Below are 26,811 nucleotides of genomic sequence, written 5' to 3'. Positions count from 1 at the left end.
ACCTATGCTTCATGTTGAGGTGATGTACTCTTAACTTAAAACAGAGTGTCTTGTAATAAAAACCGAATAACATTGAGTAACTAAGCATTGCTGAGAATAAATAATACATACCACAGTTATTACGATAGCACAGCTGTAATGATAACAAGACTCGTTCGGTATGCAAACGACAATATTTGTCTGACCAAATAAGTTCTTCCCCTTAATTATAAATTATTTATGAAGAGCAGTGTTCCCCAAAAATATGAATAACAAAAGGCATTTCAATGAGATTCATTTTATTTATTGTAATTACATATCTTTTTACATTTATTTACATATTTTCAAGTTAAAGCTCGCTGTGACCGTGTCGTAGGAACCTGTGACGAATTTTTTTTAACCATGACGAAGTATGTCTGTAAGTATACGTATCCTTTGATTTTATAGAAATGAACTTTGGAAACAGTTTGTATTATACATTAATGTACATGTTTGTACATCAATGGTATACACCGAAGTTAGTTTTATCAAACAGTAAGGAATCTTATTAAGTTACATTCAAGAAGTTATCAGAAATACAATTCTTACTGACGGGCGAAAGAGAGTCAAATATGCACTTTAATTTTTAAAAATAAACTAAGGTAAATTGGTTGTCTACTAAGTTATCCATACATTTAAATTTAAATATGGAAATTAGCAGTACAGCGAACAAAAAATCGTATTAAGTTTTATCATCTCAGGACCTACAGACATAATAAATCGACAGACGTTCTACATATTACATAGTATATATATTATTTACAATTCTTATAATACAAAGTGCTTAACATATTTAAATATCACCACAAGCTATTACTGGCACATTATACATTTATTTTTACAATAAATAAAGTTATTTGGTATCGAAAGACGCTTAAATACTAAAAACATTTACATGAAGTTTGCTCGCACATTGCAGTTTGTATGAAAAATGGTTATTTCAGAATAATTAATATTCTTTATTGATAATTTCACAAAGATCACACAAATACTCAAAAAAGAGTTTAATATATTCAAGGATTATATTTTGAGGTATCGTATAAGTCTTATTACAATATCAATAATCACATGGGCAGTTCAAATTCATAAAAAGTTATTAAAATTATATAAATGTGCGAGCATAATTGAAAACCCTACCTAGTATTTAAAAAAGTCTTTTCACACTTTTCGATTTGATTAAGCACCTTTCCTATCCTGTCGTGTAATATTTTCGCATTCTTCTCAGGTAGAGGCGGTAAAATGTCTCTAATCACAGCATTGTTTTTCTTATGAAATATGTCACTGAGTTTTGAACCAATCGATGTTTCATATAAATGCTTTAAAGCATCTACTGTCTTTTTTCTGAACACGCACAAATTGTCAAGCATCAAACTATGATACATGTTATATTTTTTCAACAGTCGATAGCCGTGCAAAAGTCCAGATTCATTGTCCAAAAAAAGCAAGAGTCCACTGTCCATTTTTCTAGCCAAGTTATGTGCTGGACCATCCATAATATTTATATTCCATTGATAATTAAATAAATTATTTACAATTCTATCTAGATTTGCTGTCAAATAGTCAAATATTATGAGGTCAGACCATTGCGCTAGCTCTACGAACAAATCTATCGTTTTCTTGTTTAGTTTCGCATCTATGTAATCAAAATTTTCCACTTCATCTTTCTTCGATTTTACATTCTTCAGTCTCAATTTATCTATTAAGATCTGCTTACTAGTGTCACTTGTGGAGTTTTCTTTGAAGCATATTTTAAATACATCCATTTTGTTCAGGTGGCGAGTGGAAGGTTTAAAAATTTCAGGTATAGTTGCTGATTCTAAGCTCGGAATATATTGAGTTAACACCACGGCACGGTTTGTGTTCCATTGCGCCGACGCTATGTCACTAGTGACACTTTGCCATAATTTGTCTTTTAGGTCTACTACTTTGACCACTGACGGAGCTACATTTGTTAAATTTAACAGCCTTGCTACATAAAAACTAAAGATTTCTCCCTGTATTTGATCCGTATTCTGTCTATAACGTACACACGCTTGAATTCCATCTTTGAAAGTTACAAGTCGATTCTGCATTCTCCCACAGCCTGTCTCCATTTTAATTATTTCGCTTTGGTTTACAAATCTTTCCCATATTTCAGCTGAATTCTCTCCATAACCCTGAGGCATCGAGTTTTCCACTTCTGGACCCCAGTAAATGTTATCAAATAAAACAGTTTCATCATTAGGTTCGTGTAATGTTGTGTTAACAATACTTAATATGGTATGCTTGTGGCGCCATGCTTTGTTATCTTTTAAAATTTCTTTCATGTCATCTGTAAGTCCTTTAGGGTACACATCCATTTTGTGTTTATGAGGTTCAATAGCACCCGTGAATGATACAGTTGCAAATCTGTCTATGTCCTTTTCCTTATCAGAGAATATGAAATTTTTATCTACCTTAAAATTATCAGTCAATTTCAGAGAATTTAAACTTCTCGATAGTCCATCTCGAGTAGTGTTTATTCTCATAAATTTTCTAGGATTATAACTAGGAGAAATCATCCTTGCATCGGGAGATCCGACTATTGCAACTCCGATAAGTAATCCTAATATGAAACTTAAACAAACACTAATGAAACAGTAGCTATAAAAGCCATACTCTCTTTTCGTAGAAATTCTCGATAGTTCGTCTTTGTATCTAAAGTTATTGTATAGGATGTACGGTTTTTTGAGCTTATAGCAGTTCATATCAACTGGTGACTTTTTTATCTTCTTATGTTTTACTATTTCACTGTTTCGCTCGATATCATTTAGAGTAGGCAGTCTATCGTTTCCACATTGTTTGATTATTTCATTTTTGTCTTCAATTTGCGTGAATGTCGCCATGTTACCAGGAACTCTTATTCTCCCCCTTTTGACATCTTGCTTGCAATCTGCAACAAGAGAAATAAAAGTTAGTATAAACTGCATAACGTTGTAAACAAGCCCGCAAAACATTATATACCTGCCGTAATACCCTAAAGGCGTTTGGACGTTTAAGAGCATGTCGATAAAAATAATAGCCACATTAAAATGGTGATTATAAAAGGAGCTATTCCACGCCTTAGGTGTTATTATGATCTTGTGAGAATCCATTAGAATGAGAGACTGAGACATTGATACAACGCTATAAATGCTGAAGTAGTCCTATTCGTCTCAAGGCTTTTACTTCTAATAGCTGTATTTCATTTCTAGTAAATATTGGTGTAGAGACGGATTTTTGTGACGGATGTTTTACTACCTTTTGTAGCAAGACAGATGAAAATTAAACATGAAAAATAGGAGTTATTGGAGGAGGGCTTTATTTTTTGAATCTCGCTTGTTTAGAAAGTGCGTTTTCACTCTTTCATTGAGGGTGTCTAAATTAGATTAGATTTTCATATATGCGAGTATAAGAGTAGTAAATGAGTATTCTGACATATTGGAATACTCATTCAGTACTACAAGTTCTTTTTGCTTAATGATTATGTATCTCACGGCTATCGCGTACCACAATTTGCGGGTTCGATTCTCGCGCACGTCAAACAGATATGTGTCGCGATATGGATGAACATGCTTATCATTCTGTCTCGAAAAGCAAACAGGTTTGTGTATCGGACTCAGTCATTATCAACTTACGTCAAATGATACACAATCATAACGATTAACTCACACGTTAATTTAATTTAAAAAGCAAATTTTGTTGCTATTTTAATAATATAAATAAGTAAAGTTTGTGGTGTTGTAGGGGGTAATCTCTGGATCTTCTGAATCGATTTTGAAAATTCTTTTACCACTAGAAAGCCACGTTATTTGTGAGTGACATAAGCAAAATTTATAAAGTTGGCTAGTCTAGTAGTGTGTCCCTGTTTTGTTATCAAACTCCTCCGAAAAGACTGGACGGATTTTTATGAAAATTTGTGTGCTTATCAATGTGAGAATCGGCCAAAATCTCAAATTCAAAATGTATAAAATACATTCCATCAAATCTATTTTTCATACCACTAAATAAAGAATGCAAAACACCCTTTGCTGGATCATTTAGTACAATATAATTTTCACTTTAGCTAAATAATTGGTTTGTAAAAAAAAATAATGTTCAATTAATTGGTGTGGATCGAACCAAGTCAGTCCAAGTACTACGGTAAATTATTTCGTTTCAATTTTATGTTAAACTAATTGGACTGGAGAATGAACACATTGGACCGTCGGTGCGATTACGATTTACGGTAAATTATTTTGTTTAATTAATTGGACTGGAAAACATACATCTTAAGCACTGTTACTGTGTACTTTGTTGTAGATAAAACTAGTGGCCCGCCCCGGCTTCGTACGGGTGCTATGTAGATATTAATATAGAACAGTGTGGAGTGGAGATTAGGATTAGTTTTTATAATTGATCTGACAAATGGATCTATGCCACAGATGACCCAAGAGCTGGTGCTTATTTGGCCCAAACGATAAGTCTTGCCATCCAGAGGGGTAACAGCGTCAGCGTATAGGGCATCTTGCGTATGTGTGCTGTAGGTATTTTTTTAAAACTAGCTGTTGCCGCGCGGTTTCACCCGCGTGGTTCCCGTTCCCGTGAGAATACCGGGATAATATATAAATGGACTATCTAACACTAAAAGAATTTTTCAAATCGGACCAGTAGTTCCTGAGATTAGCGCGTTCAAACAAACAAACAAACTCTTCAGCTTTATAATATTAGTATAGATTTACATTTCATTATTCTCTTAATTGTTAGTCATAATTTATTTTAATTTAGTTTTTTTACACTAGTTAAATTTCTAAGAGGATTTCTTCTAATCAATATATATTTTTTATTTTGTTTAATTAGAAATCTTTACCTATCATTTTGCCTCCCAACTAATTTTGACACAGGGCATTCAGGACATGCCAGCCCACTGCTGGTATGTATGAGAAGCGATCGATTAAATTATAATTTTCAATTTGCAGTAAATGTATTCGTACCGGTGATATTTTATGGGCACATCTATTTCGCCGTACCAAGTCACGCGATGTCAAATCGGAGCTAGCTTTATTGTTTACTGATATAGCTTCAACTGCTATATAATAGCCTCAGTAGCTCAATGGTTAAGGTTGGAGTCACGTCATTTCACAAAGATTAATTCACGAGGTTGCGGGTTCGAGTTCTGGGTATAACTGAACTTTTCTCCAAAGAGAAAAAAATCTTTTGTAGGTTTGGGTGCACTCTTCTATAACAAGATCCCCAAGACTGTGATGGACCTGCCAATGCATAGCTTTAAGCAATGTGTTAAAAAACATTTACTTAGTCGAGGTTACTACAACATTGATGAGTTCCTTAAAGATAAAAGCGCTTGGAGGCCATTGGATCAGCTTCCACCTTCACACAGGAAATAAAACTATAAGAAATTGTAAATTGTTATCAATTGTAAATTATAATACTGTATGACTTTTTCAAAAGAGCAACTGTTGAGTTTCTTGCCGGTATCTTCTCAGCAGAACCTGCCTTCCAAACCGGTGGTAGAATCTTTACAAATACTGAACTGACGTGTCAAAAGTGCTTGTAAACTGAGCCTACTTGAAATAAATGATTTTTGATTTTGATTTTTTTGATTTTCTTTATTATAAGGAAATTTCAGTTAAAATTCTCTAGAATTGGGTAGTTGGTAGTCTTAAACCCACGTGCCTCGGAGAGTACCGGTCATTATTAATAACAAATAATAGCTTTCTTTGAAGAATTTATCTTAGGGTGATAATTTCATGCTCTAATGTGGGTTGGCTGGGCTAACCCAGAATTTCAGAATTTTCATGGTAGAGAAAAAAAGGTGGGATAGCTCTCTGGATATTACCTCTGCCTTCGATTTGGGGGGCATAGGTTCGTCAGGACATGCACCTCCAACTTTTATTATTGCTATTTAAGAAATTAAATATCACGCGTCTCTAACGGTGAAAGAAAAACATCGTGAGCAAAACTGCATACCTACCTGAGAATTTTCTTAATTCTCTACGTAAGTGAAATTTGCCAATCCGCTTTAGGCCAGCGTGGTGTATTATTAGCCTAAACCTTAAAAAATAATGAATATGAAGGTAGGCCTGGCCCAGTCGTGTGCTTGAAACAATAGGCTGATATTCGAACAAAAGCTGAATATTTTAAGGCATCAGATTCAACGAGGCTGTTCAAAGTCAAAATTAAACTCAATATTAATTTAAATCCAGTAGGCTTAATTTACACTTAGGCAAGTTACCTATGACAATAAATAAAGTTGAAAACTTAAAGTTACGAGGGTTCAAAGCACACCTGTTTCAATCAAACTATATCTCTTTACAATTTAACTACACAGATATAAACTTACTGCATTCACTATAACTGTATTTTTTAACATAAAAAGTTAAAAACAGATGTATCATAAGTGATTTGTTTTCCGGTAACTTGAAACCGACACGCCTGTGTATGTGTGAGTGAATGTAATTTAGGAGCCATAGACAACTTGCGCAGTCCAATACATAAATCAATTTTATATATTATCCACTTAATAAATATTTATTTTTTACGATATGTGTTTTTGGTCAGGTAAACGAAAGTTACTTGTAACTGTCTCAGACTATACCTAAACGATATGATATGGTAATTAGTTTTTTTCGGTCTCGAGCAGTAAATTGCAAAAGTGTTGTTGACAGTCAGGGAGAGACCATAACATATATCGATTTTTTATTATTTACAAGTTATTATGATGCAATCTTAGATGGAAACGGGCTAACTAGTTGTAGTAGGATGAAAATCCACACCCCTTACAGTTTCTACACGACATCGTACCGGAACCGGATCGCTTGGCGGTACGTCTTTGCCGGCAGGGTGGTGACTAGCCACGGCCGAAGTCTCCCAGCAGCCAGTTGTTCTAACAAGGCAGGGAAATGGTAGTTTCAAAAATTAGTGCGCTCAAACAAACACTGGTTTTTATAGATTTTGGGATTATTTGTACAACTTACTTTTGTTTTAAGATATAAGAAAAAAAAATTAAAAAAAGGTTATAATTAGTTTGTCATTTTGATTGAACTGCCAGACACGATCACGACACGACAAATCGTCTGCTGTAAAGGCAACATTAATACACAGCCAGTAATGAAGTGGCCACGTCAAATAAATACCTAATCCTACGTTTGATTGACGTCCGTACTTCTGTCTGTGTTAATATTATAATTGCCTCCGATGTTCTGATAAGAGCTTTTTATTAGGATAAGTCTTTCCGGACTTGGAATATTTCAAGTCGTATCTCATCTGATTCTGAAATAAAATAGATACTGTGAAACGTGGAGGCCAATCTCAATGGAGATTAGGCAATTACACTATATGACAGTGCACAAGAAGCAATATGCACTTTATAAATGCAAAAATAAACCGTTTACCCTGACTTATTATGAACCTTTCATCGAAGAAATTTTCTAATTTGTACTAATAGTGCCTAACCTAGTTATAAGCTTTGTGCACGCAACTGATAACAAGCCAGCAACAAGTACTTACATATTGGAGGAAGGTTAAAATCTCCACTATGAGGCCTGACTTGAGCCTGAGGTTTGTCACTGACGGGATTGGATATCACGTGCAAGACTAATGTATAAATACAGGGTGTCCCCCAGGGTGTACATAGTTCGAGATTTAGATAGAAAATAACGAAATGTATGTTAGCTAGAAATTTTACGGTTTTTAAGTTACCTATATTGATTTCTCTACAAAATACAAAAATCCCTACCTTAAGTCCAATTTAGTGGTACCATTTGTTGAAAAATTACAGCATCTATCTCTCTCTAGAGATTAAATATTTACTAATGCAATACAAATCGTTCAAGTTTAAGAATCTATTTATTTGGTATTCAAATCTAGTTTACGTAACTAGTATTTATTGTAGAAAACAAATACTTCTCCTTTCTGTCTTTAGTAAAACGATAAAAGAAGACAAAGCGTTGATTAAAAACAAGTTGAGCTTTTAAAAGTATAAAAAAGCTCGCAGAAACAATAACAGTAAAGAGGTGTAACGTTTTCATAAACAAATAAACATATTAGTGTCGAAAATTACACAGTGCGGCTAACACCCCCCAATTATTAAGTTAACCAGTAATTTTCTAATAATAATTCAATTATAGAGGCCGTGTGTCCGTAATTGTTTTTATGGAACCGACCAATAAGTAGGGACGCGTGCGGTTATGGCCCGCGAGCTGATATTACCACCATAACATCTCATTTAGATCTCAGATATTTTTGGAATTAATAGCATATTTTTAATATGTTCTACTTAAAAATTTATTCTGTGGAATACAATTATTATTCATAGTATCAATTCGAAATTCAATAAAGAAATATAATTTAACAATTTAAATTTAAATATGGTCCAATACAGTCTTATAATTGCATGATAATAAACTGCTTATATTTCTGATTTATAAAAGAGACGACTAATTAAATCATTGTCCTACATTTTTAGCTTATGCTAAAATTTATTTCACTTGTAATTATATATTTATCAAACTATAGATATTAGATATTTTATGAATGCAATTTGTGATAGTCTAAGTTTTAGAATTTAAATTGAATTTAGAAACTAGTCGGGCATACTCCGACATTATATCCGACCTTATATTGTTTACGTGAGTTAAATCAATATTGCTAATATATTTTAAATCCTCAATAGTTCTGCAGTAATCGAACATGAATTTCTTGAGATCGATTGTGTTTTAATATGGTCGTGTTGTAATTTATTATTTAATGGACAATAATTAGTTAATGATAAATTTTTCAAGAAGAAACATTAAGTACGGACTATAATGCCACAACTAACAGAGATAAATCATCAATATCACAAACATAACAGCTCCATACAAATCCATCTTAGTTACCTAACAAGACTTTTTGTGTCGAAACCGGCCAACGCTTGGATTTTTTGTTGTTTTTTTTTTCTTGACCGCTTGTAGGAATTTTGTAAAACACATTCTATGTTACGGCACGGTTTGTTTATACATTTTTTTTATTTTAGTTACGCCGTTTAACATTTGATACAGTGATATTATAATTTGTACGGCGCTTCTAGTTTCGATTACTGAACGGGTGCCAGAACTGATATAACTTATTTTTTATGAAAAAAACGAGCAGCCTTATAGCGGTACCTATTGCATAAATTTTGTATATATTTTTTTTTAATTTTTTTCCTAATTTTTGATTTTAGTGAACATAATTTCACTGAAAAAAAAAAATATTATGTCGCTTGACTACATACTACGTACTATAATATGCCACGAGCTGAGAGCCGACAAGAGCAAAAATGTTAATTAGTTTTAGACTTTATTTGAAAAAGTGTAGTGTCAATAATAGCTTGATAGTAATAGTTGTCTCTGGTTGACAGGCGCAAAGAGGCACATTATTTGATAAGGTTTTGTTTTTTGAAATCATATGTATCGGACAATTCTCCTCAATAAGAATACCTATATACCGATAAGTAAAATAAAAAAAATCCACCAAGTCATGGTATTTACGTCATTTTAATTGTATTTTTTTAAAATGCACACAATTGAAAAGTTGGAGGTGCATGCCCCAGACCGGATAGACCAGCGTGGTGAACTAAGGCCTAACCCTTCTCATCCTGAGAGGAGACTCGTGCTCAACAGTGAGCCGAATATGGTTTGTTGATGATGAATACTTAATTATTATTATCGTGCACTTTTGGTTTGTAGGGGGTAATCTCTGGATCAGGATATGTGCTTTGGAAATTAGCGGACTTTGAAAATTCTCTTACCAATAGAAGACCACGTTGTTTGTGAGTGTCTTGGGCTTTTATTTCCGTATTATTTAAACGAGAACTAAACAAGCGAAACCGCGAAACGTCTGTTAGTGTTTCATACACCAAATTTCGTCATTATAACAGGATTTTTGTCTAAGCTCGCGTAAACAAATCGTGCGAACGAAGTGTCTAAGTCAGATTAGTTCTCACTATCTCTGCCCAATCAATCTCTTTACACAATTGGCTGGGTACGCTTTATTGTGTTTGTTCCTCGTATCAATACTGTTTGGACAGACGGACTTTCACGTGATTATGCACGATGACGAGTTAGTTTGGGACTGAGACAGGCCTAACACAGAATGGCTCGGGGGGAAAGTCGGTAAAACACTTGACCTAGCTGCGAGGTAACTGTTTAAAGTTTTATATAAGTATATTATAAGTTTGAATGTTTTCTTTTGTGTTGTAAAGCTTGTTGTAATTTTTTTTTATTCGTAGGTAGGTATTTTAACTTATTACTATTAGCAATTATTGTGATTATTAATTAATGTAGTTTGTTTGTTTTTTTCGTGGATAACAATAAACAAGAACCATTACTAATCATAATAATTACCATCATTATGGACTTACATAACTAAAGCCTATTCAATATTTGTTTATTGTTGAAAATTACATACAGTGACTGATTCTCTGTGATGTCTTGTTTTAGTATATTCTACCTTCTAAAAGTGGTATGAGAGTTAACGTTTCAAAAGTACTTGTAAAACTAAGTCTATTTAGAAACAGATGAGATTAAAACAATTAAACACACAGCAAGCTCTCGGGTCAAGCTTTGTCACAAACATCTAATTGTAATTTCACACACGTAAATTCTGAGAACTGTTTGTGTAAAAATCTTATTAACAAGAAAGCTGCTCGTCAAATTATATCCAAAACGACAATAAAAGCAGTTTAGTGTACAAAAGATATTCTAAGTTGATACGGTGAAGCATCCCGAGTATTTGCCGGTCTTTGCGGGGGTCTGCTTAGGGTAGAGTTATTTTAATGGTGTGAAAAAGTACAGCCTCATGGTATTTTGAACGACTCCGTATACAGACCAAGTGTAAAATCTAAAACGATCTCTCAATGAATAATCTGCAATGTACCTATAATAGTTTAGAAATAGTTCCGGAACAAAATAACGATCAAATAGGTACGACACACCCGCATTTACGATAGGTGATAGCCACTGATAGCGAGATACCACGCCGAGCGACTAACTTCCACGTTGACGAAGTCACGGCCGTTGCCTAGTGATATTATGGACAATATCTTTGGATTAGCTAATCAGCCGGTCGGTCGACCCCCACTAGATGGAGCGAGGATATCAAGCGGGTTGCAGGGAGCCGCTGGATGCTGGCTGCTCGAGAGCGTTGTGCTTGGAAGTCCATGTCGTCTATTGGCTGATGATGATGATGATGATGACACAAATATACACATGAAACATATACGTATACCATTCTTCTTTTTTACGTAAATATGATAAAAACATCTCTATAAACAGTCATTAAAAACAAAATAGTCTTCGCAAGTTACAAGTATTATACAGATACAATATTTGCACTTCAATCAGTCGGATACTTTACAATTTACAAACAAGCATGAAATGTTCTAATACATATTTAGACTGTAAAGTACGTTTTACACTACCGCGCTAGAATATACTTAGTTAATATAGCTTACAATTTATTGAATTGGTATATTTATACATAAACATATGACTAGAGTAACCTAAAGTAATGTTACAAGAGGCAAGATTTGATTTTACGTGTATTAGTTAGTTTGTTACGATTTAACTGAAAAGCTTCTCAACAAATTTTAACCATATCTTCACCGAGAAACATAGGCTACATTTTATACCTACCACGGGTCTGGTTTTAAATTTCGAATAAACGTTTTTTTATGTATTAAATATAAACGCTAGTAAATTTATTTCAGCTTGTCAAGATTTATATCCATTCCTAAAAATATAAATTAAATAATGAAATTTATGTACTTTTTATTGAGTGTTAAAAAGTTATGGGCGTTAAAGAATTTACAAGTGAAAATTTGGATTAATTATTATTTTACAACTGTATCTGTAATTTATTTATGGTACATATAAGTGTTGTCTGTCTAATTTGCAAATAATACAACAATATAAAGAGTTAATTAATCAATCTATCTTTCTAACAATAAAAGACCAGCCAGTCTCGGCGAAAAGTCTTTAGATAGCATTCCCATTCCCGTCGGATAGACTATTGTCACTGGTTAACTCTTTAGAAACCGTCAAACTGGACGTTTCTTCCTTGTTGGATGGAATGGAAGTTCTTGTAAACAAACGCGGGCTACAGACCTTCAGTGTTAACTGTACTGTACTAAGTAGCCTATATATATGAATTATGATTTTGATTTTCCTAACACTAGCTTTTCGCTTAAGGTTGTTAACCCACATTGGAGTAGCGAAGTATGCGGTTCAAATCCTCTTTATCAAGGATAGACGCTGGCTCTGCATTGATGTATTAAAAGTTAAGGTGAAGGTAAAATAAAATGGCAATTTTGCTAGCAGAAAGTATAGCTGCCCTCATTCGGTGTGGCCTCAGCCTAAACACCAGAGTCCGTTAGCTTTACGCGATCAGGGCCTTATCGTCTGCTGAGCGATCGATCGCATCTCATGTTTCCATTCTTTGAAAGGATCCGCTATGTTAGACTATATGTTTGTCAGTTTGTTTTCGATATCTACTGAAGAAAAATACCTTAATTTTTGATATTTATTGGCGGCGAGCAAGTTATACCGTTAGTGTCGGTCATTATCGTTAACATCTGACAGTGATTGTTACTCGTTAGAGAAACATCATCAGCCCAATCCCGCCAACCCTGATTGGAGTGGTGGGTCTAAGCTCCAAATCCTTGTAAAAAGAGAATCCTGGCCTTTTAGTGAGCTCTTAAAATAGGTTAATAATGAGTACTTCATTATCAACCCATATTCAGCTCACTGCTGAGCTCGAGTCTCTTCTCAGAATGAGAGGGGTTAGGTCAATAGTCCACCACGCTGGCCCAATGCGGATTGGCAGACCTTAAACATGCAGATAATTAAGAAAATTCTGTGGTATGCAGGTTTCCTCACGATGTTTTCCTTCACCGTTTGAGACACGTGATATTTACTTTACTTAACTTTATTTAGATAACTACTTACAAATGCACGTTGACTAAATATGACTACCTCTCTGACACGTGCGTTAGTTTGTAATATAGCCCAAAGATCTATTCCTAGCTCTGCAGGCTAATTCACTATCTTTGACTCTGTAAACAATGTCATCCGGTGCTTACTGGTGGATATCGTACTGCAGGTAGATGACATTCAATCGATTTGTTGTTTATTATAATAGGTTGATAATAAATACCAAAATAGTGAATAGGCCAGTTGGTCAATTTAGGATTTCAGGTTTTTCGTCAGGTAGTAAGCTTCAGCCGCGGATAGTTACCTACTACCCTATCGTCAAAGAAATACCGACAAGCGATGTTCCTTAAGGATCAACCGATCATGCCGATCATGTGAGAAATAGTATCCTATGAACAGAGCAATACTTCGCAGAGCATGCTTGGAACACATCAAACAAAGTGCCGCCTTGTGTCCATCCTGAGGAGTAGGTATGCCTTATGTGTCTGTAATTACATATTGTTTATGAATAACATTGTTCATAAAAAAAAAACTATTTGGTTACTAACTATGTACAAATTTCGGCTATTCGCAAATTTTCCATATTTAACTCACTTTCAGCAAGCAACTGATTCGGATTAGTCCCGCAATAAAACTGAATTAACTGTTTGTGCTTATCACATGAAAGAACTTGAAAGAAACTCGCTTAGAACTCTTTGAAAAGCAATAGAAGTACCTACTTATGTCAGAAAATCTTACAAGTATTATAAATGCAATTTGTTTTTTGTTGAAACTTTACAAAAATAATCCTGATTGTGTAATATTAGCAAAACGACTGAACTAATTTTATTAAAAAATTAGGATAGCTATTATAAAACGAATAGACCGGCTTCTTAAGACATTCGTATCGTTATCAACCCATATACGGCTCACTGCTGAGCTCGAGTCTCCTCTCAAAATGAGAGGGGTTAGGCCAATAGTCCACCACGCTGGCCCAATGCGGATTGGCAGACTTCATACACGCAGAGAATTAAGATAATTCTCTGGTATGCAGGTTTCCTCACGATATTTTTCCTTCACCGTTTGAGACACGTGATATTTAATTTCTTAAAATGCACACAACTGCAAAGTTGGAGGTGCATGCCCCGGCCCGGATTCGAACCCACACCCTCCGGAATCGGAGGCATTAGTTAAGTCACACCACAGCCGTAATAAAATATTATTTGAGTCGCTAATGCAATTACGCTTCCTCCGATGTTGTAGAAGTCCATTGGCTGTGGTAACCATATACCATAAAGTGACCTGCTTGTTCGTTTGTACCTACAATTACTACAGTACAGAAAATAAATAAAGCACGCAGAAGGAGTCAGGGCCATCTGCCAGTCGCATTATATTCGCGAGTGGGTGGACGGGAAGTGGACACGGCGTATGAAACGAGTCAATTTCACCTTCAATATTGGATTATTGATATGATTTGTTTTGTATTCGAAACCGTCGTATTTACAGTTTTCGTTATAAAAAAAAACTTTAGGGATACATAAACTACATATACTCTAATTCTTTCCGATCGTTTCCCTGTCATATTCAAATTCAAATATAAAACAACATATACTTAAATAATGTTGAATTGTACTAATTTGTTTAACATTATTGAAATGGTCTTAAATTAATAATTTAAAATTAAGTCATTAGATCGCCATTTGGAATGGCGACCCCTCACTAGTAAGCGCAGTGTTGGCCGACCCCCCACCAGGTGGACTGACGACATCAAGCGAGTCGCAGGGATTCGCTGGATGCAGGTGGCTCAATATCGTGATGTTTGGAAGTCCCTACAAAAGGCCTATGTCATGCAATGGACGTCCATCGGCTGATATGATGATGATGATGATGATGATGATGATAAAGTCATTAGAGATTTCAATTGCCGAATGTCCTGATTCGACTCTTCTTGTTCTTCCTTACGATTCCCAAAAATGCTTATTTTAAAAATTATTGTCAGCCAGGATATCTATTGAAGCTTCCGTTCAAAATTTAATATAATGGGACCTAGCAAAACAGTACTAATCCTAACCATAGTACAATTAAAACAGTAAACCACTAAAAATCATTCACAGGTCCAATTATCTCATAAACTAATTTGGAATCCTAGTTATTCAATGAAATCGTTACCGCATTCCATCGCAATAAAATCATAAATGGCAATTAAAAGCAACTAGACGTTTTGCTGTGTGCCCCATTAATCGTATGGGCTGCGACACGCGGGCCAAGTCGTAAAACTGCAGCACTTGAATAGCTTTGTAATGTTTGTATTGGTTCCTGGAGTTTTTGTGCAGAATACAAAAAGGAATACTCTGAACGACCATCGCTAACTATGGACTTCATAAGAATGCTTTATTTTCTGATTAATTGCTGTAGGTTCTTCAATGAGACCTCATCGGCATCACCGGGGGTTTTGGAGCGCAGAAGCTTCGCCTGATGCCTGAAGGCAGACCTTATAGGGTGTGTCTTGTGAGACTCGTGCCTCAGCTTAGAGGGCCGTTTGGTAAGGGTATGTTGGTCTGAGTGTATCAGTCATGATGCCACAGTGACCGGATGGAAACCACGTCCAGGTGACATGAGAAATCGGGTAATAAGGCTAAGTCACGCGGGAGATAGAATAAGCTATGCTTGTGGAATCTGCCGATAGCTTGAGAAAGATCTTCTACGGAAAAACTAAATCAACATAGTTCAATGAGCCAACATAGTTCAACGAATAGCAAAGGTGAAGTGGCAAAGGGTGAAACACAGCTTAAAGAGACGATGGACTTTAAGGGTTTCAAAATGTTGACGACCCCATACCGGGAAGCACTGTGTTGTCCTCACTAAATGGACCAACATCACTCTATGGCAAGCAGAAAGTCACTGGAAGCAAGGGGCTCGAATCTATAAATATCAGGAAAAAATAGTGTTTGGTGTTTGGTAGTCCTTAGAACCTTTGTCCAGCAGCGGACGTCCATCGGATGGTAATGAAATTCTCAAATATCTTCAATTTCAAATTTGTTAGCAGGAAGGGCTTACATTTTATTGGAAGTCAATGGTACTATAAACTCCTGCTTCCAGAAGCTACCGGCAGCAATAAGTACCTATAGCCGTAGGACCTCCACAAGAGCTTTATCACAAAAAGCTCTTCTACTTATCTTTGTAAATTAATTAACAATATATCTTCTACAATGAGAGCGCATTTTAGGTACGACATGTGACAAGTATAACCGATATTTCATCGTTCAAGTAATAATAAGCCTTGCCAATAATACTCCGTTTAAAATACATAAAAAATAATAACTTTAAACGTATTTTACACGAAAAAGAGAAATAAAAACTCAACTTTTGACGTGCAGCACTCGAAAACAAATCGCTTCAAAACCAGTATTCGACGCATTTAATCAAGCGAATATCACCTTTACCACAAACGTAATACAGCAAATGCAACTGTAGAATTAAATGAGTTTGTGTTACTGATGATTTTTTGACCAGCGAAAACTATACCTTATGCTATGGTAATAAAGCTTACGAAAATGTATACGCAGTGATCGATCGGGCCACACATTCTTACAAAGATAAGAACTTGTTAAAGATAAAAAATATATTTTTTTTTGAAGCTGGAGATGCAAAAGAGATTTTTACTAGTGATGTATTCGACCTCATTTCGGTTCTGGTAATTTACTATGAAAACCATGCAAACCTTATTAGCAATGAGATCGATTATAACATTTATTATAGAATGAGGTTAGTCTGGTTATTACACACTCTTGTTCTAATGTCTGATTCAGTTTGCTCGTTGCCATATGTACCTACTCCAACTGTAAGTCGTGATAGCACATTGGATATGATTTCTGCCTTTGATTTGGAGGGTTGTGGAGGGGTCGAATCCGGTCCGGTCGAAATCTTCGTGAGGAAACCTGAGAATTCTCCTGCTCTACTTGTGTCTGGCAATCTGTATTGGGCCAGCGTAGGACTATTACTATCAACCTGATTCCTCGCATTCTCAAGAGAAGACTCGTTCTCCACAGTGAGTCGAATATGGATTGTTAATGATGATGATTTCGATTAATTACCACCATTATCTAATCACTTTAGTTGACGTCTGAAAAGTGCTTGTAAAGTACGAGTAACTCTAATTTATAAATTAATTCTGATTTTGGCTTTAATTATGTACCTACTATCCGTTTTTTTCTTCTGATTGTGTAAGTCCAGGCTTGATGGATCCTCAGCGGCACACGGCGAACGCAAAAGCTTGAAGGGCTTGAATGGGGCCTGAAGACAGAAGTAGAAGAGACGAGCGGAACGACTCTTTATGGGCATCTCTTCTGAGATTTCTACTATGCGCTGCGTATTGCCAGACTAGCTGACGCCGCGCGGTTAAACCCGCGTGGTTTTCGTCCCCGTAAGAGTACGGGCATAATATATAGTCGATCGCCTTCCTCGATAAATGGACTATCTAACATTGAAAGAATTTTTAAAATCGGACCAGTAGTTCCTGAGATTAGCGCGTTCAATCATACAAACAAACGAACAAACTCTTCAGCTTTATAATATTAGTATAGATATATTAAATATATATATATATATTACAGCCTTATATTGCGGGTAGTCGTGAATTGTGACATATTTGCGCGTGTGGGCGGGCGGACGTGCGGTGTAAATATGGCGTGCGAAACGAGACCGATTCGTGCGAGTTATTGTGCTCAATATTGGAATATTGATTTATTCTGTTTTCGCTTATGCGTGTATTATACTAGCGGACGCCCCTTACTACGTTCGCGTGACTATGGATTTTTCTAGGATAAAAAGAAGCCTACATGTTCTTCGACAACCGACTCTATTACCCAGTGAAAGCCGCTCCAGAGATTAGCCTCGACAAACAAACAGACGATCTACTCATAGGTAATATCTTAATATCACCCACTTAATTTCTGTCCGTCTATTTTGTTTAGAATAGAAAGAAGTCATGAAACTACGGCGGCACATAAATCATCGTAATCTTAAAACAAATACGAATTGAAACCTACCCCTCAAAAGAAAACTTAAAGGATTAATTTTTTTTTCAGAAACCGGTTTAATAATAATTCAATACACAAAATTATCAAAAGCTACCTGAGAGTCGTTGTAAAGATTTTCCACAAAAATCAAGTTTATATAATTCTCAACAAAAACAAAAGAAATTTTTTAATTTCCCGTTATAATGTTTTTTTTTAAGCTGCTTAATTTAGTTTGAGTCGTGAGCAGTCTGACAAATACACAAAAGAATTTTACAAATAAAAGATGAGACTTGCAAAAATATCTTGAACAAGTAAAACTTTTCGTATTTTTATGGCAGGACAAAGTGCTAAGAACATGTTGAAGTGCGAAAAAGTGTGAGGTCAACTCTTTACATTTACAATGATAATAATCAAATAACAAACTGCAAATACACGTAAGCCCTATTTACGATCCAAAGCCGGAAACATTGAGGAAATTTCATTCATGAACGAATCACATAAAGTTGGTCGCACATTACAAAGCATCTGAGAACCGCATTTTTCAAGAATATTGATTAAAAATACGCATTGATTATATCCAATGTAAGAACATTGGCTATACAGTAATTTCAGTGAACCCTTTAAATTGGTATAATTATTATCATCATAATTATCTTTAACAGCCTATTTTAACGGGCGAGCCCTCCCTCTATATAGAAGAGGTGTATAATAAATAATACACATACAAAATTCGCACCTTTTCTTTATATGTTCTGTATACATAAATCTTTATTAATGCTAGAATAACGCTAATAAATAATTATGAATCCATAAACAATTGACCACACTTTCATAGACTTACACGTAAATAATATTAACGCGAACCTATGAGTATTAATAATCTGGGAATAATTTCTGGAGTTATCTGTACCGCACATACTCGTATAATGCGGACCCTAATGCGCGATCAGCTTTAAGATCCCAAAAACATTATTATGACCCCAAGGTGCTCCAATAAGCAATAATTTAAATAAATTGCAAAGTGTGTAGATTATTTTTTTTTTAGTATAATAACATATTTTGTACACCGATTTTGGTAAAGCAATATTTACGAGACCTGAGGAAATATTCTGAGCACCAAACAGGTAAGATTTTATGAGCATATTTTGAGATACGAGGGGTTTTGAAAACATACTAATTAGGGGGCTGGGTTGTATCACTATCGGTATGCATAATCATTAAGTAGCTATGACTTTGATTAAAATATCGATACCATTACAGAACATCATACACATAAGCTTCACATAAGCTGCACAAGAAAACGTTGTAACGATTCATATCTAAAAAATTGTTTACGGGCTGTAGACACAGAAATAAATAGACAAATGATTGGTGTGCTCTTCTAAGTCAAAAGATATTTTTGACATCACAATGAACCATTTTCACTTATATAAATTTTAATCTAACTGGTTACATATAATTTGCGACAAGTTGAGGCTCTTATTGGTGCCCACATTATTTAATTATTATATTATTTGAATAGAAGCATAAAAATCTATTACTAAAATTGTCGAACTTGTTTGGACTGTCATTGTACTTGATAAAACGGCTGAATGCAATGGATGCCGTCTATTTATCTATTTCCTTCTCTGTCTACGGCGTTTGCAAACTAGATTTTGACTACATCCTTATGTTTGATAAAAAAAACGCATGTGTGAAAACATACCGCTAAATTTAAAATTGCAAATATCAAACAGTTATTCCAATATTTGCACTATAATTTTGGGAATGCCCTCCGATTTTTTCTAAACGTGATTTCAGTCTCTCATTTAATTATTATTTAAGGGTGACCCTAAAATAAGGCAGTATAAATTACTTGAATACAATAAAATGCCTGTTAAAAACAATAGCAATAATAAAATGAACAATATTAAGAATGAAAAATAAAATAATGAATTTTAAAAATTCAGCTTTTGGCTTTAAAACCTAAACCTAAACAGTACAATTCATATTATAAGCGGCAAAAGATATTGTTTGTCTGTTAACTTATGTATAGCTTATTGGTTACTTGCGAAACTGTACTGTGCCAATAAGGTGAAGTTATCAAGTTGAATACGTCAAAACGAAGCTTGACTAGGTCGTCTAGTATACCATAACCTCGAGAGACAAAAAGACAAGATATTGAGGCGAGGCATCAAGCGAGGCGATTTAGCTCTATTTTCATGGAACATCATTCACATTAAACTACGTCTAAGACCGTAGAACCAAAATAACAAAAGGCAGTTCTGTAAGTAAAAGCTAAACGCATTCGTGTAGTGTTGACTTGGAACGTTAGCGACTGAAGTCGACAATGGACGTAACGCGATCGTTTGCGAGCCGTATCACGTTTCCGCGGTGACATCGTAACGAAAATGTTCACGTCAATTTCATTATTACTCGTAACTCATCTATATATATAAAAAATGAATTGCTGTTCGTTAGTCTCGCTAAAACTCGAGAACGGCTTAACGGATTTATCTTATCTTGGTCTTGAAATGTTTGTGGAGGTATAGGGAAGGTTTAAAAGGTGAGAAAAAATCAAATAATTTCCGGGAAAACCCTAAAAACTGCCCTTTTCTATTTCCCATACAAACGTTTAAGAGTCAAGCAAGCGGTAGGGGTAGGGTAGGGGTAGGGTAGGGGTAGGTTAGCGGTAGGTTAGGATAGGGGTAGGGTAGGGTAGGGGTAGAGGTATAGAAGGGTAGAGTAGGGATAGAGAATAAGTGCACTTATTTCAAAACGAAGCTTGACCGGGTCCGCTAGTATAAATATAAAAAACCAGCAGACGCCCCGCGGTTTTAGCTGCGTAGTTGCCGCTCCCGTTGTAATACGGGGATAAAACTTAGCCTATGACACTCGCAAATAGATTGGTAAAAGAATTTTTTAAATCGACTTAGTAGATTCAAGTGTGCTTTAGAAACCCCACAGCTGAAGTAAAACTTCTCTCTCTTGCTCCTACAGTAACATATTTAAGATAAGATAAGATAAATATACTTTATTTGCACACCACAAAAACAAAAACAAGTGAAATAAAAAACAAATTAGGAAGCGATCAGCATACAAAAGGCGGCCTTATCGCTAAGTAGTGATTTCTTCCAGGCAACCTTCGGTTTAGGAAAACTTAAGGACATCAGCAGGTGGCGTAAAACAAAAATAACCATAGTATTAGTAATACACATACATACAAATAATTTACATCCTAATACATAAACAATATTACACAAATACCTACAATAATGAATAAAATACATATCAAAATATACTAATAAATACATTATATTGAAGAGAAATAATATATACAGATCGTCTTTACTGCACCAGATAATGAGTCTTTACGGCATTTTTAAAAATGTCCAGTGTCTTTGATTGCCGTATGTTTAAAGGGAGAGCAGTCCATAACTTAACGGCTTGCACAACGAAGAATGTTTATAAAATTTCGTCTTATGCACGGGTAAACATAGAGTTAGTAATCGACACTGTCTCAGTTCAGACTGCACTCCCTGAAACGTAAATATTTCTTTCTATCTTCGTTCGTAATTCGTTATCAACCCATATTCGGCTCACTTCTGTGCTCGAGTCTCCTTTCAGAATGAGAGGGGTTAGGCCAATAGTCCACCACGCTGGCCCAGAGCGGATTGGCAGACTTCACATACGCAGAGAATTAAGAAAATTCTCTGGTATGCAGGTTTCCTCACGATGTTTTCCTTCACCGTTAGCGCGATCGATCACACGTGATATTTAATTTCTTAAAATGCACACAACTTAAAAGTTGGAGGTCCATGCCCCGGATTCGAACCCACACTCTCCGGTATCGGAGGCAGAGGTCATATCCACTGATATATCACGCCTCATAATCATCTAAATACTCATTGACTATTAAATATATAAATCCTTATATCATAATTAAAGTCTCAACCATTGCTTAACATAATACGTACAATAGTTAACCCGGAGTTAACCTAACTTAATGTTGCCGGCCTCAACGTTATGGCAAGAGCTCTCAAGATGTCATTCTTACAGCAAATAACTTTTCAATCCTGTTAAACGAATTTGAACTCTATTTCCGAATACATAGAGATTGTTATACCAGAAGGTGTAAGCTTGTTTTGAACAGAGCCATTTTGTACGGTTAAGTTTAACATATCTTTGACAATATAGTTTTGTTACCTGAGCTAAAATTCACATACATAATACACACGTCTGGAAAGTTATCTACGACCGTAAATATTACGCGAGAAATGTTATAATAGAACTACTGACGAATTTGATGAATAAGTTTAAACGCTTAGTTTAAGAATATTTTTTTACATAATTATGTTAATTTTATCTAAATATGTAGCTTTACACATCATCATCATCATCATCATCATCATCATCATCATCATCATCATCAAATCAGCCGATAGACGTCCACTGCAGGACATGGGTGTTTTGTAGGGACTTCCAAACCTCACGATACTGAGCCACCTTCATCCAGCGACTCGCTTGATGTCGTCAGTCCACCTGGTGGGGGGTCGACCAACACTGCGCTTTCTAGTGCGGGGTCGCCATTCCAGCACTGTGGGACCCCAACGTCCATCGGCTCTTCGAACTATGTGCCCCGCCCATTGCCACTTCAGCTTCGCAACTCGTTGAGCTATGTCGGTGACTTTGGTTCTTCTGCGGATCTCCTGATTTCTGATTCGATCACGCAGAGATACAACATTCAGGCTCGTTCCATCGCCCGCTGTGTGACTCTGAGCTTTAAATAGCACGTAACAAATCGACTTACGTCAATTTCAGTCACTTTTCACTTTTTCAATATACCTATTAGAGAAACTACATCAAAATTGTTTTCTTCTAATAATTTAAAACATGGGCCACTATTAAGCTATGGCCCTCTCCTAATGAGAGAAGAAATCTTGACCTGAGATCGCCACGCTGCTTTATTGTAGGATGGTGGGCTTCTTTGAAGCAGGTGAAACGTGGCGTGTACTTTATAAATGCAAAAATGTCCTGTCTCATCAAGAACCTGTTTAAAGAAGGGATTTCAGATTTTATACATTTTGTATTTGCCTTCCCTACTCAAAAACTTTATGCTCGCCACTATGTGTGTAAGAGGAAAGACGACTTTCTTGGTCTCACAGATTTTTCTTTTCTTCGCAATAAATATTGTTTTCGTCAGCTCTTATCGTGTGCATTATCTTTTCTAATGGACTCAAAACCCGAATCAATTAGCATTTAAGTTCATATTGTCTCACTATCTGCTAACTTTAAATGTCGCCTAAACAAAAAGGTTATGAAATATCTTTACCTTTTTGTATTTGTTGTAAAAATAAATATTCATTTGTATAAGTATATTGAATAGAGTCGTCTAGACCGGTTGTCGGGAATCGAACCCGCGTTTAGTGTGATATGATCGCCCGCCCGCCGGTATTCCAAAAATTTTCGACTGAGATAGTGCGTACCGTTGACAAAAAACAATAATAAAATTACTTATTTACATATGTGGAATTCGTGTTAATTTACATCGGACTATACATGACAATTTTGGAACATTCCTTACGCGTCCAAGTACAAACTTTTTGGTTCCTCGATCCCGATTCGCATCGCAAAGATATTGAATGCTATGACAGCTTTAGTTTTCGTTTGCACCTACAACGAGGGTATCTTCTAGTCAAGAGTGGATATATACCTTCAACACAAGCGCGTTTCATCATAGGCTTCATTGTCGCTTATAATCACGTGTGATTGTAAACAAGGGGTAGCCTATCAGTACATATAAATAAAATATAAGTGTCTGTCTGTGATTTCAAAATAATAAAGTGTTTTCTTAAGTGCCTATAGTTATTGAAATGATACCGAAACACAAACAAGCTTTTTACTTTTCGTGTCTTTCGTTTGTCCGTGTTAATCTTTGAAACCGCTGGACCGATTTCAATAGGACCTTCACTGTATGATAGAGATGATTATTGAGCAACATATGGGGTACTATTTATGGTTGAAACATTCATGGTTCCCGTGGGTGTACAAGAATTTCACGCTTACGAAGTATCGTCCGCTAGTAAACCATAAAAAGCCAAGACTCTTTTTCGTGTTTTTAGGATCTTGTTCTTTATCAAAAAAAATCTTGGGATATAATTGGACTACATAATTTGATGATGGTGAGGATTTTATACCTACACTGTTTATTAGGAAGAAAGAGCACACCCACTTAGTATAATAACTAGTGTATGCAAGCCAGAAATTAATCGAGCATTCATGTTATGAAGACATAAAGATAATGCTTAAGCAATAATAATATTGCCCGTAATTATAACACTATACAAAACTGCTATAAAAATAAAAATGTAATCGTTTGTTACGTTTATGCCGACGCTACAGCCGAGCGTCAGGCCATATCATTCATGGTCATACATATACCTGGGACCTTTTTCTTTTTTTAAAGGGCCCGCTAATGTGCGTATGTTTCTTAACATTAAAAGTTGTAACTTATCGAACGATCGTATATTTTTGGTAAATTTTCGAAAACGGTAACGGAATTATTAATTTGGTTTCTCGGTAATGTTTTGGCAAGTCTACTCGTGTAAGTTACTAGATATTTTAAGGTATGTTTTGCAAAAATAAAATTTACTTACTTCTTACTATAAAAATATACTAACTTCATGTTATAAAATACTTTTTTTATATACTAATAATTGAGTTGTTTTGATGTAAAAGTGGTAAACCAAAGCATTTACACTGTTCCGTGTTAGTCAACCTCAAGGATCTGTGGTTAAGTGTTATGCCTGATGTGCATGTTCCACCAGCAACCATAACCTTCAGACACACTAAAGTTTGTAATTGCGATAATAGGTATCTTTGGCCACTTCTTTCGTAACACTCCCGATGTTCCGCTCGGGCCGGGGGGCGTGTAGCGATGAATGAAAATCCCACGACTGATGCACGTCACTTCCCCGAAGGCACGATATCACACCCGCGCAGTTTTCCCCTATCGCCCGCATATCATGTGAGTGTTATCAATGAGCTTGCCAGATTCTATACCAACTATTTAAAAGTAATGCTAAGCTGGAAATGTTAGTTCGGCATCAAAGAGACAGTTGTAATCCGTTAAATATAAAAATAACATCTTTACACGGTGGAACTAGTAAACCTGATTAAAGTGATTATTTTATACGAAATAGGTGTTTTTCGATACGGCCGTACTTTATTAATATTGCCTCTTACAATGTCCGGACGGTCATTTACATAATGCGATATCTCTGATAATATTATGACTGCGGGAGAAATACAGATGACTCACACACACACACACACTTGCGGGTTTGTGTGTGTCTACTGCGTGTGTGTGTTTAACTTTCAAACATCAACCCATATACGGCTCACTGCTGAGCTCGAGTCTCCTCTCAGAATGAGAGGGGTTAGGCCAATAGCCCACCACGCTGGCCCAATGCGGATTGGCAGACTTCACACACGCAGAGAATTAAGAAATTCTCTGGTATGCAGGTTTCCTTACGATGTTTTCCTTCACCGTTTGAGACACGTGATATTTAATTTCTTAAAATGCACACAACTGAAAAGTTGAAGGTGCATGCCCCGTACCAGATTGGAACCCACACCCTCCGGAATCGCAGGCAGAGGTCATATCCACTGGGCTATTACGACTCTAAACATGCTGGTACTGACTTCTTGACTTGACCTTATCCCACTTTATTAGTGTCAGCAAAATATGTCAATCTCTTCGCTACTATTATTCCTCAGCCTATCATACATTCTTTGGCCTTCCGCTCGTAATATGCCAGCTCCAAACACAAGCTCTTGTTAACTATGATCTCAAATGACGCCTGAAAAACATCCTATCCACCTCTGACGACGACTATAACTTCCTTGATTTTCAACGTCATCCGGACCTGGGATGTTGTATAACTGGATCCACGGTTCGTATAACTCGTGCACATGAAATTGACACCAATACAAACATCATTCAAGCTAGGTGTCAAGTTAATCCAGACGAGCTGTAGCTACTATAATGTATTTTGCGTCCACGGTTACGAGAGCGTCAGGACTGGTACGGTCAAAGCACCTTTCTCAAACAGCGCCCTCTTAGCAGAGGTCCAAGTCTCACAGGAGACGCCGAGAAATTAGAATCCTGCCTAACTCTTCTTCGGCATCTGACTTAGGACGCGCGCTAGCCCTAAAATTCCGCTGAGGTACTATTACAAAGTTAAATGGAATCAAACAATCATGAAAAGCATCGTGTGGTTTTAGGAAACCATAATGCAAGTGAAACATGCAAATGCAGATAAGTAAAGCGAACAGAAGCCAAAGTACCTTCATAGTCATTTTATATTAGTTTATATATCAAATATACCCTTCGTTTCTCTTTATACAGTCAAATGTTAATTACAGGAAATAAAGATCTTCAACTTGACATCCCAAACGACAAATCGCTACATGTAATGATGCTTATAAGCACTTTTAAACACGAGCCTACGCACAGCTCATCATAAATTGGCTAAGCCTACTTAATGTTCTACAGCCATTACAATTTGAGCCCACCCTAGTAAAGGCATTCAGGCTCTGTGACTGGCTCTTTCTAAAATGGGCCCACCTACTTAACAAACATTGACCATTATATTATGACACAACCACGATAAAGTCAACGAAGCTCAGTAAAGACCGGTGTTCCGTAAATAAGAAGTATTAACCATTTTACCTTGATCTCGCTAAAGTATAAGCGACAGAGGTCAATAGAAACTGGTATTGTATATCTACTTATAAAATACCCATTCAAACTTGAGCTCTTTATAGGAAATGTACAAGGGTCAAACTAAGTTAGATCTATAAATCTA

General features: G+C 35.8%; 1 protein-coding gene across 1 annotated transcript in view; it reads right to left on the bottom strand.

The window, feature by feature from the left end:
• Positions 1–394: 394 nt before the first annotated feature.
• The window catches only part of LOC112058622 (extracellular serine/threonine protein kinase four-jointed), a 49,073-nt gene continuing 22,656 nt past the window's right edge, over positions 395–26,811 (bottom strand). The window contains exon 2 of the mRNA XM_024099538.2: positions 395–2,929. Coding sequence (XP_023955306.2) covers positions 1,152–2,929 — 1,778 coding nt within the window. The 3' untranslated portion in view covers positions 395–1,151. The remainder of the gene's footprint in view (positions 2,930–26,811) is intronic.

This window comes from Bicyclus anynana, chromosome 8 (genome assembly GCF_947172395.1).
Source record: "Bicyclus anynana chromosome 8, ilBicAnyn1.1, whole genome shotgun sequence".
Classification (NCBI taxonomy): Eukaryota; Metazoa; Arthropoda; class Insecta; order Lepidoptera; family Nymphalidae; genus Bicyclus; species Bicyclus anynana.
Note: the sequence above shows the minus strand (reverse complement) of the source record. Positions and strands in the feature narration are given on the sequence as shown.